This window comes from Cygnus atratus, chromosome 9, assembly GCF_013377495.2.
Source record: "Cygnus atratus isolate AKBS03 ecotype Queensland, Australia chromosome 9, CAtr_DNAZoo_HiC_assembly, whole genome shotgun sequence".
In the NCBI taxonomy this organism is placed as follows: domain Eukaryota; kingdom Metazoa; phylum Chordata; class Aves; order Anseriformes; family Anatidae; genus Cygnus; species Cygnus atratus.
Genome location: NC_066370.1, coordinates 19,119,814 through 19,136,436, shown reverse-complemented (window position 1 = coordinate 19,136,436; position 16,623 = coordinate 19,119,814). Strand labels below are relative to the sequence as shown.

Here is a 16,623-nt window from a genome sequence, read left to right as displayed (position 1 = left end):
CCATTGTGTCAGTCTGACCCCTACGGAGTTTTACAGAAGTTAAGATCACCTAAGTAGGAAGATGAGGATATCTCTTAGCAACATTTTGATGTTCTTATTAGACTATTACTTGATTATTACTAGATTATTAGACTAAAAATGTCTACCAATAGCCTGAAAACATTTTTAGAGATTAAATATGCATCTAACAGGCATCTACACTGAGCTTTTTTTTTCTTCCCTGTCTTTTCCAGGTTTCAGGAGATGTGTTATAAGGCTTATCTAGCAATTCGGCAGCATGCCAATCTGTTCATAAATCTCTTCTCCATGATGCTTGGCTCAGGAATGCCAGAACTGCAGTCCTTTGACGATATTGCATACATTCGAAAGACCCTTGCATTGGACAAAACTGAGCAGGAAGCTCTTGAGTACTTCATGAAGCAGATGAATGATGCTCACCATGGTGGCTGGACAACAAAAATGGACTGGATCTTCCACACAATAAAGCAACATGCTTTGAACTGAAATGAAAGCAAAGAAAACAAGAACTGAACAACCCGCTTTGTGGGTACTGCACTGTTAATACCCGTTAGCAGCAAAGACTGGTTGCATAGGAATTGCACAAACCATGAACGACATTAGAATTTATGGCAAAAATAAGAGATGAACTGTACAGACAACTGTTGAAAAATAATGTAAAACAGGGTTTCAGATAGCACTAAAATTGTACACTTCAAAACTTAAGCTTTAGTATGATGTGTGACTTCATGTTATGCCTTAAGCTCGAAAAGGTAAACTTGGAAGAATGTTTCCTTTTTTCATTTGATATGATAAATTAGAAGGAAAAAGAAGATAGTGCTAGCATGAATATAGAGTCCATCACATATTACCTTAGATCTGGTACAGCAGCTAGAGACTATGCTGGACTGAAAAGCATTGAAAGACAGTTCAAGTGATGGTGGATATTTAAATGCAGCATAGTTTGAAGGGAAGGAGTTTAAGCTCAAAGATCTAAAAATAATAGTGAGAGGACAGTGCCTTTTAAAATGCGCTCAGAGGCATTAACATATATGGGGTTTAGATGAACCTTTGATTTCTGGGTCTGTCATCTGCACAGTTTCTGAAAGCAGTAGGAAATAGGCCCATTCAGTATGGTGTTTCTTCTGCTCAGTATTTCTAGGGGTGCAATTCATACCTTCAAAGAAACTCTTCTTATCATCCCCCAAAACTGACTAACCTGGAAATTGAATGGTCAGAATTGGGTTTAGTGCAACAAAGAGTTGTAGTGTTCATCTTAGGTTTGCTTTAATCTAACTTGAACTCAATAGATTTTTTTCATACATGTTTTCCAGAACCTAAAGAAAGGTGAGTTATTAAAATTATTGAAAGATTATTTTTTTATAAAGGCTATTTATATAATAGGAACTATTATTAATATATATTCTTTATTTACATGATTTGTCCAATATTCACTCTCTTAATTTTGCAGCCCAGTTCTATCTGTCCAAGACTCCCGTTTCCATTAGTGTCACCGAAGGTGACCACATATACTCCTAGGACCAAATTCAACCCTGGTGAAAGAGGACACAAGTAGCATTGAAGAAGTGGGGGAGACACCCACTAATGCCAGAGGTGAACTTGGCCTTATTCTCTTTAAAAAACAAAAACAAAACAAAAAAACAACACACATTGGGGCAATACTCTTCACATTACTGAAGTGGTATGCTGGCTATTCAAGGAACGTATGTTTAAACCCTCAACCTTTGGGTCCACCATTTCTCCTCTTTCTTCCTCCTCTGGAAGTGGTTGTTTAATCCAGTAACTGATACATCAGAAATAGCTGTTTAGATTTTCAATATGATCAACAATAAGCAGTTCAACATACAGCAGATACATTTGGCTAGCTCAAAGCATGTGGAGTTACCAAACATTTTATAGCTTTGTCTGTTTTGTGTGTGTGTAATATATATTTGTAAATCTAGTTGTTGTCCTCCAACACAATTGTGTGCAATCAATTAAATTGGCACCACTTTTTGAAACTGTTCAGAGAACCAAGGATGTCAGATTGCCCTTATGCACAACTTCAGGTAGGACCGTTTTTCTAACTACTAAACAGGTTTTTTAATTAGTGAAACACATGATTCTGAGGGTGCTGTTCACCCTAACATTTTAAACTCGCTAGATTGGCAGCACTTGGAGTGAATTCCAAAGGTCTGGGGGCTTTCGGGGGTTCAACTCGTTCACTTGCAAACACACACCGAGGTGCCACTCAAAAAGTGCAATACCACATGTAATATAAAATATGCTGACAGCTGGTGTTAGATTAGAATATAAGTATATAAATAAACTGTACTTTGTGCAGGCTGTACTGATGAGGTAATGAGTGGTTGGCTTCATTTAGCAAATTGTAATATATTAAAAATGTGCAATCGATTACATTATGGAAGACTTTGGGGATTGTAAAGACAAGACTTAGGTCTTTCAAGACACTTTCATAGTCAAGCTCTTGCAGTTAATTACTGTACACATAGATACTTGACAGTGTTGTGGGGGGAAACCTGTTTTTGTGAAAACTATAGAAGTTCCACGAATAGTAGGGGGAATGTGAAGTTTTATTTCCTTAGTTTTACTAAACATTTTGGAATAGTCCAACGACTTCCCGTTATTCCTTATTGACTGTTACATATTCCTTTTTGCTCACATGAATATTTTCACTCCTGCTAACCTTGGTCGTGCTTTCTAGAGCAAAATTAACCTTTGTACATACCACTTTGCAGTCAACGCTAATGGTGTAGCTCTTTGAAAACACATCTTTGTTTCAATGAGTTTAAATCATTTAGTTCACAAAATCTGAAACCCTGTTGGCTGTAACTCTTAATTTAATAGAGTAAACTCGTTGCACAAATGCCACATTAGGTGCTATATTATCCTTATTTATCTATTATTGAAACAATGTTTTACCTTCTTTATATAAGAGATGGTTGGACTTCTCCAGTCTGGATGAAAAGATCAACTCAAATTTATTGCATCCTACGAGCCCAACTTCTTTTGTACTTTACCCCTTCCTAGCCATTTACTTCTGTAAATATGGGTATACTTGTCTTTCAGTTCAAGCATACAGTGTTCTGCACCCTTTTTGCACAAACAGAAAGGTATGAGGAATCAGGCTGTGTTTCTAAAAGTTCTTGCAACTAAATGCTGTGCACAAGCTGTAGAATTTCATATAGACATCAAATAATAAAAGAAAGGAAACTCCGTAGTGATATAGACATAATATGATTTGGGGTAATTATAGTTTAAAAAAAAAAAAATGTAGGGGAAGATCATGGGTTTTAAGCTATTGTTCCTACCACAATCAGGGTGGGCATTTGGAAAACATTCTGCCAGTGTTTGGGGGGGGGGGGGGGGGGCGGAACTTTTTACAGCTTCAAAGCATTTAACACTAATTACTTTATCCTGGTATGCCAGTTTTGTGCTAATGTAATTTCACTATAGTGGAATTATATTGACTTACGTTGGTGTAAATAAGATCGCATCTATTCTCAGTATCAGAAATAAGATCTGCTTACAGACTGTAAAAGCACCTATAGCTGAGCTCTGTTTTTACAGATTGCTTGGAATTTGAATTTTTTTCTTTAATTATTCCCACTTCATGGAGATTTGGAAATGTTCCCTTTATTCTGAGAATCAGCTGCACAAAACGCTAAGTAGCTTATTTTGAGCTTGAATTGAATCTGAACACCTTGCTCCTGCAAAATTTCATAGGAGGATTGCCAGAGCAAGGAGCCCAGGACTGGGCCATCCATTTTATTACAAAGCATTAGGAAATGGCAATTTAGTGAAATGTAAAGACTAACCTTTTCAACTGTGAAGCTATTCATGTTTGATTTAATGACAAGACAGGTTGCTGCTGATTAGTTTTTTCATATATTAAATTCTTTGCTTTCCTGAAGGTAGCTGAAAAAGCACCTCTGACTTACACACACCTTTCTGTTCTGAAGGAGTGCATTTGTAGTTTCTTCAGACATGCGTTCAGTATAATTTGAAAGAAAAAAAAAAAGCATTTAAGCATTTAAATAAAACCAAAACTGTTAGTGGTTTGGTATCTTGTGGAGAAGATATAAGCCTGCATATTAAGGGCAATATAGAAATAACCAAGCTTGTAGAGAACTCTGTACGTGATGACCCTGCTGGTGGTGTTTTGGAGGGTTGTTTTTGTTTCCAACTTTGCTTTCTATGTAAAATGTTATAAGCCCTTTAGCAGTCAGTAGCCCATGTTCATGGACAGTTTGAAGACATTTTCTTTGCTTTGTCATTTTATAACTGGCGTGTTCCAGCGTCTGTTCTTAATTGTGAATTCCTCCTGTTTTGCATGTCTGTACAGGTTGCAGACCTGGGCTGGACCCATTCAAAACAAAAGCCACTTAAATTACTATTTTGTTGAAGTCTTTGACATCTTTAAAATGCTTCAAGTTAATGAAAAAGGTGTGGTATTACAGAGAATTGTAATTTGCTGCTTCTAAGTTGTTTTTTTCAACTTCCATGTTTCTTTCTCTTGTTCTAGTTTTACTTGAATGGAAGAACCACACTTCTTTTGTTGGGTTTATTTTTTTAACACTATGTAGCTGTTGTTGCAGATGGTTGAATCTCCATTTTAGTTTTGCAATACATGTTTCATACAAATGATTTTTTACCTTTGTTCACGCTGAAAGTTGTCTCAGTTTAGGTAAGGCTCTGTCTGTCCAAAATGATGTGTAGCTCAGCATCCCTGCAGCTGATTACGTGTGGGTTGTTTCTTAATCTGTGTTAATGAAAGAAGCCAATTGGAAACTGGATATAGAGGTTTTTTGTCTGCATACGCTAACCAAATCCGTAGGTGCTCTGGTGTTGGAGAAAATCTGATTTCACTTTATGCTGATATAACACTGATTTCATGAGAATCACTCTGGATTCACAATAGCATATGAAATCAGAATTAGGCTCCATGTATATTAAAGCCCCAGATTGCTTATTCATATGATTCAGTGTGAGAGCTGTTCTCTTCATGAGGGATGTTTTCTAGCTGCTCAATTAAACCCTTGGCAATTTTATTTTGAAGTACTTTCTTTATTAACTAGCCTTTAGCTCTCTAATTCATAGCTGCAGTAGTCTTGTCTGTAGTTGCCTTTACTTGTGAGACCTCCAGGATTTTTATTGCGTACTAGCTTAAAGAAAACTCTTAAGTATTTCCTCTTCCTACTCTTTCATAGTATTAAGACTTGTAAACCCACGCTCAGGAAAAACACAGTAGTTCTTAATATCTGCAGTACAGCGGTCTTCTTGACTTTTGAGCTTTATGGGATAGACTTTTAAAAGGATGAGATCTTACTGTGTTAGCATTCCTGACTCTAATCCAGAGGTGGATCCCTCTGTCTCTCTCTCTTCCCTTCCCTCTCCCAACACCTGCCTCCCCCAAAACCAACATGTCCGTAGCATAAGGGCAACTTGAACTATTTGTAAGAGAAGATTAATTGAAGCAATGCTCTGTCTGTTGGCTTTCCCATTGGTTTGCATAAACGTGTTTTAAGTGTCCTTACTTCTGTATGTGATGCAAAATGTTTTCAGCATGAAGAAGGCCAAAAAAAATATTCTACCCTATCTTCACTCCTGAAATACTGGTGCCAATTTCCCAGTAGCTATAAACTGGTTTAGGAACCATTTAGCTCAGTGTAACCATAGCAATGTGGTTAGGAACCTGTTCCAGTATTAGAATTAATCACAGTTAAACCTGACAGTTGTATTGCTGAAGTTACAGAAAGCCTAACTCAAGCAGAAACTTTCTCCTACAAATCTTTTGTCTGCTGTAGTTAATCCATGAAGGCCAAAATGTGGATATTCACAGCTGGAATCCAGGTCTGTTTGTTTCTTTGGTCTATGTATATTTAATCTGTTCTCAGGCTTTATTAATAGTGTTCTATAGCCTAAATTATCAGTTGTCCCAGGCTGTCCAAAGTTGTCTTACTGTTTCATTTGGAGAAGAGGGAAGAGGAAGGGAGAAAGAGATGAATCCTTATCTTAGAGCCACTGTGGTCCAAATTATTCATCACCTCTTGTGAAGATAAACACGATTTTATCATCTGGAAGTATCATCCTTTCTCCTTGCCCCCTCTCATCTCTGCAAGTTTTAAGTGTGAATAGCCACGTACGCTATCAAAATTCACTTGCCTGGTGGAGAAAAGGATTCTGAAAAATGAATGCAGTCTGTCCTGGATTCTCAGGCTTGAAGTTCTGAAAGTATTGTTGTCATTGCAAGCAGCACCATGACGGCAGGAGCTGCCACAGAATCACACAGATGGCTGAGGTTGGCAGCGGCCTTGGGATCATTTGGTCCACCTGCCCTGTTTGCAGGAGCAAGGTGCCCAGCACATCGCCCAGCTGGGCCTCGGAAGATCTCCAGGAAAGGAGAATCCACAGTAAAGGCTTTTTTCTTGATGTTTGAATGAAATTCCATCTATTTCATTGCGTAAAGTCCTCTCACAGGGCAGCGCTGAGAAGCCTTGCCTGTCTGTTTTACTCCTCTCCTTCAGGTATTTGTATATGTTGACAAGATGCCCCTTGAGCTTTCTCTTCACCAGGCTTAAATAATCCCCACTCTCTGAGCCTCCCCTCATATCCCTTCCCTGTCTTCATGGCCCTTTGCTGGACCTGCTCCAGTGTGCCGGTGTCTCTCATACTGGGGAGGCCAGCACCACTGGCTCGATCTCTCCAGCGCTGAGCAGAGGAGAAGGATCAAGGATCACCTCCCTTGACCAGGATCCTGCTGGCATTTTGCATGGATAGAGCCCAGGAGGGTGCGTTCTCTTGACGCTTATCTTACTTTGTTGAAGTTAGTGGCAGTTACACATCTGCGTCAAAAAAGGGAGTATGAACACCCACCAGTGCTTGAAATACCTTTTTAAAAATGAGACAATTATCTTTGAAATAACCACTACTGGGGGCGGGGGGGAATGTTGCAATGTGTATGTCATTCTGTAATAAAGGTCCTGTGGTATAATAGTTAGGAAGCAAGACATTTTTAGTAATAATGGGCCAAAAAACGTATTTAAGATGCAGCAAGATGCATGTGTTGTCGTACTGAGAATAGTCTTGCAGTACATTTAAGAAAAAAAAAAAAGAAAACTTTTTCCCTTCTGCTGTGCTAAAGACAAGTTTGGCCTATGACACTTATGTAGTTCATGTTCATGGGAAACTGTAAAAAGTCTGCTTTTTATTTATCTTCGCGGTCTGTATCACATGCTGTTTATTAAAAAAACTACTTTTGTTTGGTTTTTATCACACTTTTGAGTGTTAATGTATATACTAACAACTAAATTAAAATAATATGGTTGGTACACTTGTGAATCCTGAAGTGAGAATTTAAGGAAACTTGAGTCTTGGAGGTGTTATTTGATGTTTCAGCTCTTCTGAAAAGGAGAGAGAAATTTTGTGCATCTGTTAATTTAGGTGGGGTGAAAAATACTGAAATAGAATTTGCATTATTTACGGGTATGGCCAAGTGAGAGGTCTTAACGGCACATGGCATTCATTCTTGTACATGTCGATCCTCAAAATAAGTAACTTATTTTAGACGTGGTCTGTCAAAGCTGTGAGAAGAGAGCAAACAATATTTAAGTGTTTCAGCTGAATGGTTGTAAAGCCTCTGCTAAGTCAATCTGGTTTGGTTCTGAAAAATATCCTTGGCGTTTCATCACCAAAACTATATTTAAAAATGAAGACTAGGTTGTATTTTTGTATCCAATACTGATTTTGAAAATTGAGAAACATATTGGGGAAATTACTCATTGGCAAGAATAAGACCATGAGGCTGTAATAGAATTGCTTAAGTTCATCTGTGAAAAGTCTGGTCTATTTTCGACTTCAATTTCCAACAAATTGTTGTTGTGGGAGGCATGTGAGTTCTCTTGATGAGAATTTCACTTTTTTTGGAGGGATGAGAAAAGTATCCAGATGTAATCAGGTCACTGCTAAGCATCTTTGATGCCCTCAGTAAGTTTTAAACTTTGTGCACTGGTCAATTCTGTTTCAGATGACCTCTGCCTAGTTTTGCAAAGGGCTGTGGGCCAGCAAATGCTCAGTCTACCCTGGATCTGAACTCTTAATTAAAGATGGACATTCATCATCCTTATGGTTATTTTGAAATTCAAGTTGAGCTCTAATTTGGAGAGGAGTCTCATTGTCCTCTCAATGCAAGTCTTAAGGGAAGCCCCAAAATCCACATGCTCCGCAGCTCCCTCACTTTCTCTGTGAAATGTGGGTGAGGCTGGGGCCTTCCAAGAAGGAAATCAAGTTCCATTACAGGGAGCTAAGTCACCTGGATTTGTCACCCCCTTGGCTGCAGAACAAGATATTCTGCCTCTGTAGTTTGCAAGGCTGAAGCTGAAGTGTCTTCGAGTCCCAAAAGCAGCCTGCACTTCACTGCTACAGGTGGGTAAAAGTTGTCCCTGTGAGCTACACATCCTGCTTTCATTGAAAAAAAAAGTTTACCCCATTCTTCCTTATTTCAGTACAGATACATCCCTGCTAATGAAAACGAACATCATCTGTGTTGCCTGTTTAAACCACAAGGTGACTACCCATGGGCTTCTTTATATATCTGGCCAGAATAGGTTCTGAGTGTTTAAAAGCTGACCCAGATCTGTCTGAACATCCCAAGCACGTGGGGGTTTTGAAAGTGTGATTAATTTAGACTTTTCTGTCTGAAGCATTGATGAGCCTGTTTGGTGCCTGTGACTTTGAACTGGATCTATGGCTTCAAAGGGGATCCTCCTCAGACATTTCTTTCTTTGACTCAGTCTCGGCTTTCTAGCTGACAGGTGTGTGTTTGGGCTGTGCTGCTTTGTGTGGAGAAGAAATCAATTGAAAGGTACAGACGATGTATTGTGCTTTATGTGACAGTGACTTGGTTAGCCTGGTTTTGTATCACTGAGCAGGACTGAATTCAAAGAGTTGGGTTTTTTCTCTTTTTCCCTTGGCAATGTACAAATTACAAATTCCCATTACTGCCCTCCACTGGGAACTGGGGAAAGTGCTGTTTTTTTTTTCCAAATATTTTCATAGAAAACTTTTTAGTGAATAAAGGGAGAAACGTGGGCATTTACACCTTTGGGTGGTTATAGCCAATTTATAAGAACTTTATCACAAACCATCTTGGAGTAAGCTCAGGTTCTATATCTGGAATAAGCAGTAGAGAACAAACTGAACTGGGATGTTAGTACCTTGCTTGATTGGTAAATTAGCTTATGAGATATTAGATGCATCACATTTATTTAATTTCTGAGGACTCAGCAATATGTCTTCAAAAGGATCGGTCTGCTTGTATTCATGCTGCTTGACATCAAAACTTCTGTGTGATCATATGACGGAGCTGTTCCTATGTGGCTGAAACCAAATCAGATCACCCTAAAGACATGTTTTCTGACTTTCAAGACAAAGGCTGAAGGTAGGATTTTATAAACAGAGTATGTCCAGTTTCAACTCCCAGCTAATGAATAAAACAGATGAGATACGAGGGATAATTTTTTATTAATCACGAGAACAGTAACATTAGGGATGTTGTGGATTGTCTGCTAATTGAAAGCTTGATCTTAAAATTAGTTAACTTCAGGCTCAATAAAGGGAAAGTTTGGTAAAATTCCACAATCTGTTTTAAGTCATCAAACTAAGTGACTGCAATAGTCTCTTCAAAATATAAATAATGACTCCTTATATTCCAAGGTAAAAAGGTGCCATTTGAAATATCCTGCTTTGTGGGGAGATACAGAATGACAGAATGGCACCTTAAAGATCACCTTTAAAGATGCCAGGGCAGGCTGTCACTATTCTTTTTACCCCACTGTGACATAAAAAAGAAAAGATTAAGTGAGCAAAAAAGGGGATTCTGTTGTGATAAGCTTGGAAGAACGTTGAAAAGGGGATGGATCCTTATAATAACTTCCTTAACCCTTACTTTATATAGATTCTTCTCCAGAGCAGCTTTAACAGCTGATACAAAAAGCTTTGTGCTTTATGAGCATCGTGCTCTAGCTCTTGTGTAAAACAGGACCAAGGCCTAACCCTACGGTGATGACCCTGTCAGTCCTGAAGCAGGATTCAGCAGTGCCAGGTGTTATTGCCTGCAGGTGAAACCATGCTGTGAAGCGGGTAAAAAGCGGCCCTGGGAGCACACTTCGGGGCTGAGAGGACGGCTCGTGCATAACCGAGCCCTCCCGCAGCGACAGGCCCGGGGCCGAGGCCTCACCGCCGGAGCCCCTCACGGCCGCCATTTCCCGCCGCGCCCCTCAGGGGGCGCCATGGCAGCGGCCGCCCGCTCCGCCCCTTCCCCCGCGGGGAGCGCCGCGTCCGGGGGCGGCGGCGGCCCGGGCTGGGCGCGGAGCGGAGCTGAGCGGGAGGTGAGTCCCGGAGGCGGCGGCTGCACGGGCGGGGAGCGGCCGCCGGCATCGCCCGGGGAGCGGGGTGGCTCCCGCCCGCCGTTGGCCCCGCCGGCCGCGGCGCCCGTTCGCCGCCGCCTGCCGCCCGCCCCCATCTTAGCGCTGCCCCGGCGCCATTTGAAGCCCGAGCCCGTGCCCCCCGTCCTCGGGCACCGTGCGGAGCCGCGAGGCCGTCGGGATAAAAGTCGGGGGGGCCCAGGGGAAAAGGAGGGTGCCCGGCTGCGAGGTGGTGCTGGGGAAGGGTTGGCCCCGTTGTTCTGCTGGAGCAGGGCCGGGATCCAGGCCGGTCTCACAGGGACGGCGTTAATGTGGTGCGGGGCCGTGGTGCTTCTGCTCACGGTTCCAATGGGCAGCATCGGCTCAACAAGGTGCTGGGCCTGTAAGTGCTTCAGTGTAGCAGAGCATCCTGGAGTCTGTGCTTTCAGCCCTCCCTCAAGCTTGGCAGCGTACCACCCGAGTGTTTCTGCTGCCACCTCCATTTATTTATCTGTCCCCAGGAGCTGCCAAGTGCAGCAAAAGTCGGCTAACCCAGCACAAAAGGAGAATAAACAGCATGCACTTTGTGAATTTTGACGCTCTAATGTTGATATAAACTTTGTATGTTGTTTTCTTGCATAAATTTCTATAGCTTCACAGTTAGTGATGCTTCTGTGTTTGATTCTGATGTGATTTTTTATTTTTGGTTTTAAGTGTTTTAAATTCGGTCACTCCGTAGATGTAAATCTTCCCATGCTGATGCGTTCACTACATTTGGGAGCTGTGCAGCCATCAGCTTCCTAGCTGCTCTCCTTGCTGATACTGAAGAGTCTAGGATTTGGGGTAAGATGACATTTCAGTTAATATTTTCAACATGCTGCAGAATATCCAATGTCTGACAAAAGACAGCAGGATGCAGAACTGCTTCTAATGACTACTTGAGTGACTGGAGTCTTGACCTGTCTGTCTTTATAGTAAACCTCATTATTTTGTTGCAAGGCAGGATATGAACTTAGACTCCGTTACCCATGTGCATTTGTTGTGTTCTTAACTGTAACAGAACGGGCTGGATGGGGTTAGAAAGAAGGGGGTAGAAAAGGTTGCCAAGAGAAGCTGTGGATGCCCCATCCCTGGAGGTGTTCAGGACCAGGCTGGACGAGGCCCTGGGCAACCTGATCTGGTGGGAGGTGTCCTGTCCCGTGGCAGGTGGGTTGGGGCTAGATGGGCTTTAAGGTTCCTGCCAACCCAAGCTGCTCTAGGATTCTATGGAAAGCAATCTTGTGTTTGGGTTTTCAAAATGTTCATGTTATTTCATAAACTTGTGAAAGTTACAAACTAGATAAAAGCAAGTCAAGCTAATTCTTGAACCTTTTCACTTCATGATTATTTTAGACTATTCAAAATGAACGAACACCCTAAAAAGAGAAAACGGAAGACTCTACACCCTTCTCGATATTCAGGTCAGTCTAGAGCTTGAGTTATGTACACGCTTCAATTAGTTTAATTTTCTTCACATAATTACTTTATTATGAAAAGTGTACTTATATCAGGAAATCAGTAACCTAAAGGGTAGGATAAGGAGCCTTGTTCTGAATGTATAGAGTAACCACTCTGCATGTTCCGTTGTCAAGCCACTTTCGGTCAACACATCTGACCAGTTTTGTTCTTACTCCCTGCACGTTGGAAAGCTTGCACAAACCATAAAGGGAAGATTTTACTAACACACAAGGGGAGAAATTTCATGAAAGTTGGGTTGGGGGTGTCCATTAGTTCTCAGCACTGAATTAACTGTGCTCCCGTCCCTACCTTCAGTGGAAGCAGAATTTGATAACAACTGCATCTGATGTTCTGAACATCAGGACAGCAGCTGAAATCTGCAAATCAAAATAGTGATGTTATCAGACAGGCACAGAATCGTCACAACATGAGAAGTAAGAATGTGGCCAGTGAGAAGAACTCTGGTGAATGTTAAATCCATATGTAGCTACATCAGTTTGTTAGTGTAAATACTAATTTTTATTTTTATTTTTAATCTAGATTCTTCAGGTGCAACCAAATACATAGATAATAGCGGAATTCTTTCTGACCACTGCTATAGTGTCTGTTCTATGAAACAACCAGACATAAAATATTCTGAAAACAGAGGTAAGAGTGCACTTTGAGATCTTGTTCTATAATTCCTGACTAAGTGCATTATACTCCTATTCATAGAAGTAAGTAGAATACAAAATAGGTAGTGGCAGACTTCTGTGCATCGTTCTCATCTGGTATGCCTTAGACTAGTGGAAGGTTGTTTACTCATAATTCAAATATAATTTTCAAAGTAAAAAGTGACAACAACAAAAAGATATTTCAATTTTATAGCATTTAGAATGAATTTTAAACTTTATCTAAATATCCATTGGCTAGGTGACATAAATCTGATGTAGATAATCTATGAGTTGGGAGGAAACATACCAGCAATAGTAACCTGTACTTCAGGAAAATGACTTTCACTCTAATAAGTTGTCCAACAAATATCCAGAAGTCTCACAAAGGATATGCCTTAAAATATGATGACCAGAAATATTTAAGGATATTAAAAAGATGCATCTTTCATATGTAAAGTTTCATTTGAGAATTTTATTTTATTTTTTTCCAGTGTAATCAACTGACCGTTTTTTTTCTGAAATTGTAAAGACAGTTGCCACCTTTTGAATTATTCTGTTGACTTTTGTATGTATGGAAATAGTTTCTGCAGTGTTTGTTAACTTTCTTCAATGTAGGTTACAATGTAAGTGGTATGTAAAGATAAATTTATGTAATTAGAATAAGTAAATAGTAAGTAACATCTAGGTTAGATCAAGGGAGTGAGGGTGATGCTAGAAAGGATGAATAATGACAAGAAAATGTTTTATCTTTGCAGGTAGATACCACAGTCCCGTGCAGAGCATAGACACAGATGATGATGGGAGTCCAGTGCACGCTGGCACTTCTCACTGGAGTGGGTCACATTCAAATGTTGTGGGGTTGCACTATACAGAACCTAAAAAGAAGGATAAAGGTAAAGGTAAATGTGTATTTGCAGCTGAGATGCTGGGAAGCTGGAGAGCGTGGATGTTGGCTTTTAATATAGCTGGTATTTTCCTTTTTTGGTTTGACAGGTGAAAGATCTGTAGTTTACGTTATTTATGAGTTAATTAAAATGTAGTTCTAGTGGCTGGGCAACAATAACTACTTTTTGTATTTATTAGCTACTACAGCTAACTGAGAAGTTAAATACAGACCCAATTTTTTTACTGGATTTGTTTTTAACCTTCTGCTTGTATTATCTGTTTGTTTCTGTAGATAAAGCTACTAATAATGGAATGTGTAAAGACATATGTGATTCACCGATATTCAGTGAGATCCCTACAGAAGAGGAGAAACCTCTTGATATTCAAACTGTAGAAATTTCTACAACGGAAGTTAATGCTGTAGAAGTTCACGATATAGAAACACAAACCGTGTCACCTGAGAAGCTAGAAGCTGAGGATCTAGAGGAGATCCCTCTTGAAACCTGTAAAATCTTCGAGAAGAACCAGGCCTTTGAACATCACAGCTCAACAGAAATGGCCTTTGCTGAGAGCCAACAGCAGTGGCCTGTACAAGTGTGAGCTCTGTGAGTTTAATAGCAAGTACTTTTCTGATTTAAAGCAGCACATGATCCTGAAGCACAAGACATGTACAGATACTCATGTCTGTAAAGTTTGTAAAGAGAGTTTCTCCAGCAAAATGCAGCTAATTGAACATGTAAAGCTACATGAGGAAGATCCGTACATCTGCAAATACTGTGATTACAAAACAGTGATATTTGAGAATCTGAGTCAGCACATAGCAGACACTCACTTCAACGACCACCTTTATTGGTGTGAGCAGTGTGATATGCAGTTCTCTTCGAGCAGTGAGCTGTACCTGCACTTCCAGGAGCACAGCTGTGATGAACAGTACCTGTGTCAGTTCTGTGAGCATGAAACAAACGATCCAGAAGACCTGCACAGCCACGTGGTGAATGAACATGCGTGTCGGCTGATAGAGCTAAGCGACAGCTATAATAACAAGGAGCGTGGACAGTACAGTCTCATAAACAAAATTAGTTTTGACAAATGCAAAAACTTTTTTGTATGCCAAGTGTGTGGCTTTAGGAGCAGGCTGCATACCAATGTCAACAGGCATGTTGCTATTGAACACACCAAAATATTCCCTCATGTTTGTGATGACTGTGGGAAGGGCTTTTCAGGTATGTTGGAGTATTGCAAGCATTTAAGCTCTCATTTATCTGAAGGGATTTATTTGTGTCAGTACTGTGAATATTCAACAGGACAGATTGAAGACCTTAAAACCCATTTGGATTTCAGGCATTCGGCAGATTTACCTCATAAATGTACTGATTGTTTAATGAGGTTTGGAAATGAGAAAGATCTTCTAAGTCATCTTCAGATACATGAGACAGCTTGATTACCTTCTTTCCTTGTAATCAGCTTGTTAGAACCCAAATTAATTTTCAGTCACTAAAATGTATTAAATACAGTTTTAACAGCACTTGTACAATTCTAATGTTTTTATATCAACAAAGCATGTATAACAACTTGGTGTTACGAATTTCCTTACCTAGAGGTTCGGTAGAAATGATCACATTTACATGTGATGGGTCACATTCTGGGGGGAGGGACAGTGGGAGTAGTTGCGTGTTATAATAGCAGTTCTGATGCTCACCCTGTGCTTTCACGTTTAATGTATGAGAGCAGCTCTTTAGGGTTTTAAAAGGGACAAAGAGAAGGTCAACATCTAGGTCCATGCTTAAACACCGCACTGACCTCAATTGCGTATCCTACTCATTTTACCCCCTGCAGCAGCAGGTTGCTGAGCTCATGTTCAAAAAATTGCATCAACCAGCCAAAGATAAGTGCGTTCCAAAACTTCCCAGCATGCAAGTCTCCATATGTCAGCCTGCATTTACTACCTCGTACTCTTGATAAGCTTCTAAAAGTGACCTGTTTTCTCTTGGGGTACCTGCCCTATCTCATCATTTGCTTTCTGTCCTCATTCAGTGTTCTGTTTCGGCTCCTGTCTGTGGAGCCATCAAACAATGTTTTCATCCACACATTACTACAGACCTCCCACATCATTTCTATCTCCTTTATTTACCTTCAGTTCCTGTATTTCTCCTGCTCAGAGCAGGTGGGTTGAAACTAGATGATCTTTAAGGTCCTTTTCAACCCAGGCCATTCTATGATTCTATGCACTCCTGACAGGTGTTCCTTGTGTGTAGAGTGGGTCATGTTTTAAGGAGCCAATTGTAAGGGAATTTGTGAAATATTCCAGATGAGAATGTCTAAAGAGCATGATTTTCATAATTTATCTCTCACTGAAATGTCACCAACCTCATTTGGAGACAGCCTCTATAAAATTAGTTTATAATTACATAATTATAATTTTGTAGACTAAAAATTAGCTTTCCACCAATAGTAATTTGATGAAAGTTATTCTAAATCTGTAAATTTTAAACTATGTACTGCTTTAAAACACTGGTATGGTATAAAAGTTTATTTAATCACTTTCAAATGATTTAACACAGCTGTTCTGATTAGATAGTGCTGTTCAGGCATTACAGGCTTCATAAGTGAATTTTTAAGCTTCATTCCGTAGCTGTATTTTTGAGTGACTGATAGTTGGACAGATAATAAGGGTGAGGTCATTTAGATTGTGCTAGTTATCGGAGTGAAATAACCCATAAAATAGTGGTGGAGTTTACATTTCTGTATTGCTTGTAAATTTGTAATGTAAGATTGTCTAATGCGAGCGTTGTATAGATATAATTAATGTATAAAACATTTCTTGACTGGTGAGATTTGGTGTTATCAGCTTCCAGGTGTGCAAGGGCTTTCACATTGAATTTTTAAAGCTATAAAAATTGGCTATATAGTCAGTTTATGGAAGTCCTGATTTCTGGAGAAGTATTTCTAGAAATTCTGAAAACTAGCCGGGTAGCACTTGTTGCTTTGTAGGAGCAAGACCATTTTCATCATTTTGAAATGCTGATTTAGTACCAAATCTTACATGTAATTGTTGAAAAGGACAACCTGATTGTATCCTAACTGTATTTCAGTTCATTGTATAGAGAATGACACTGTCTGTAGTAGAATTGCTAATTTCCTATTTTGAGCTCATTCATCATGGCTGG

General features: G+C 39.9%; 2 protein-coding genes across 6 annotated transcripts in view; both read left to right on the top strand.

Annotated features, from left to right (window-relative positions):
- The window catches only part of PIK3CA (phosphatidylinositol-4,5-bisphosphate 3-kinase catalytic subunit alpha), a 43,536-nt gene extending 36,192 nt beyond the window's left edge, over positions 1-7,344 (top strand). For all 5 annotated transcript variants that reach the window (XM_035557251.2, XM_050712511.1, XM_050712513.1 and 2 more), the window contains exon 21: positions 234-7,344. In XM_035557251.2, coding sequence (XP_035413144.1) covers positions 234-504 — 271 coding nt within the window. In that variant the 3' untranslated portion in view covers positions 505-7,344. The remainder of the gene's footprint in view (positions 1-233) is intronic.
- Positions 7,345-10,841: 3,497 nt separating this feature from the next.
- On the top strand, positions 10,842-15,027 carry ZNF639 (zinc finger protein 639). Its single transcript, XM_050712509.1, is given in 7 exon segments — positions 10,842-11,042; positions 11,161-11,264; positions 11,814-11,881; positions 12,459-12,566; positions 13,327-13,470; positions 13,749-13,987; positions 13,989-15,027. Coding segments are annotated over 5 exon segments (1,458 nt in total). The 5' UTR covers positions 10,842-11,042; positions 11,161-11,264; positions 11,814-11,823; the 3' UTR covers positions 14,898-15,027.
- Positions 15,028-16,623: the final 1,596 nt, after the last annotated feature.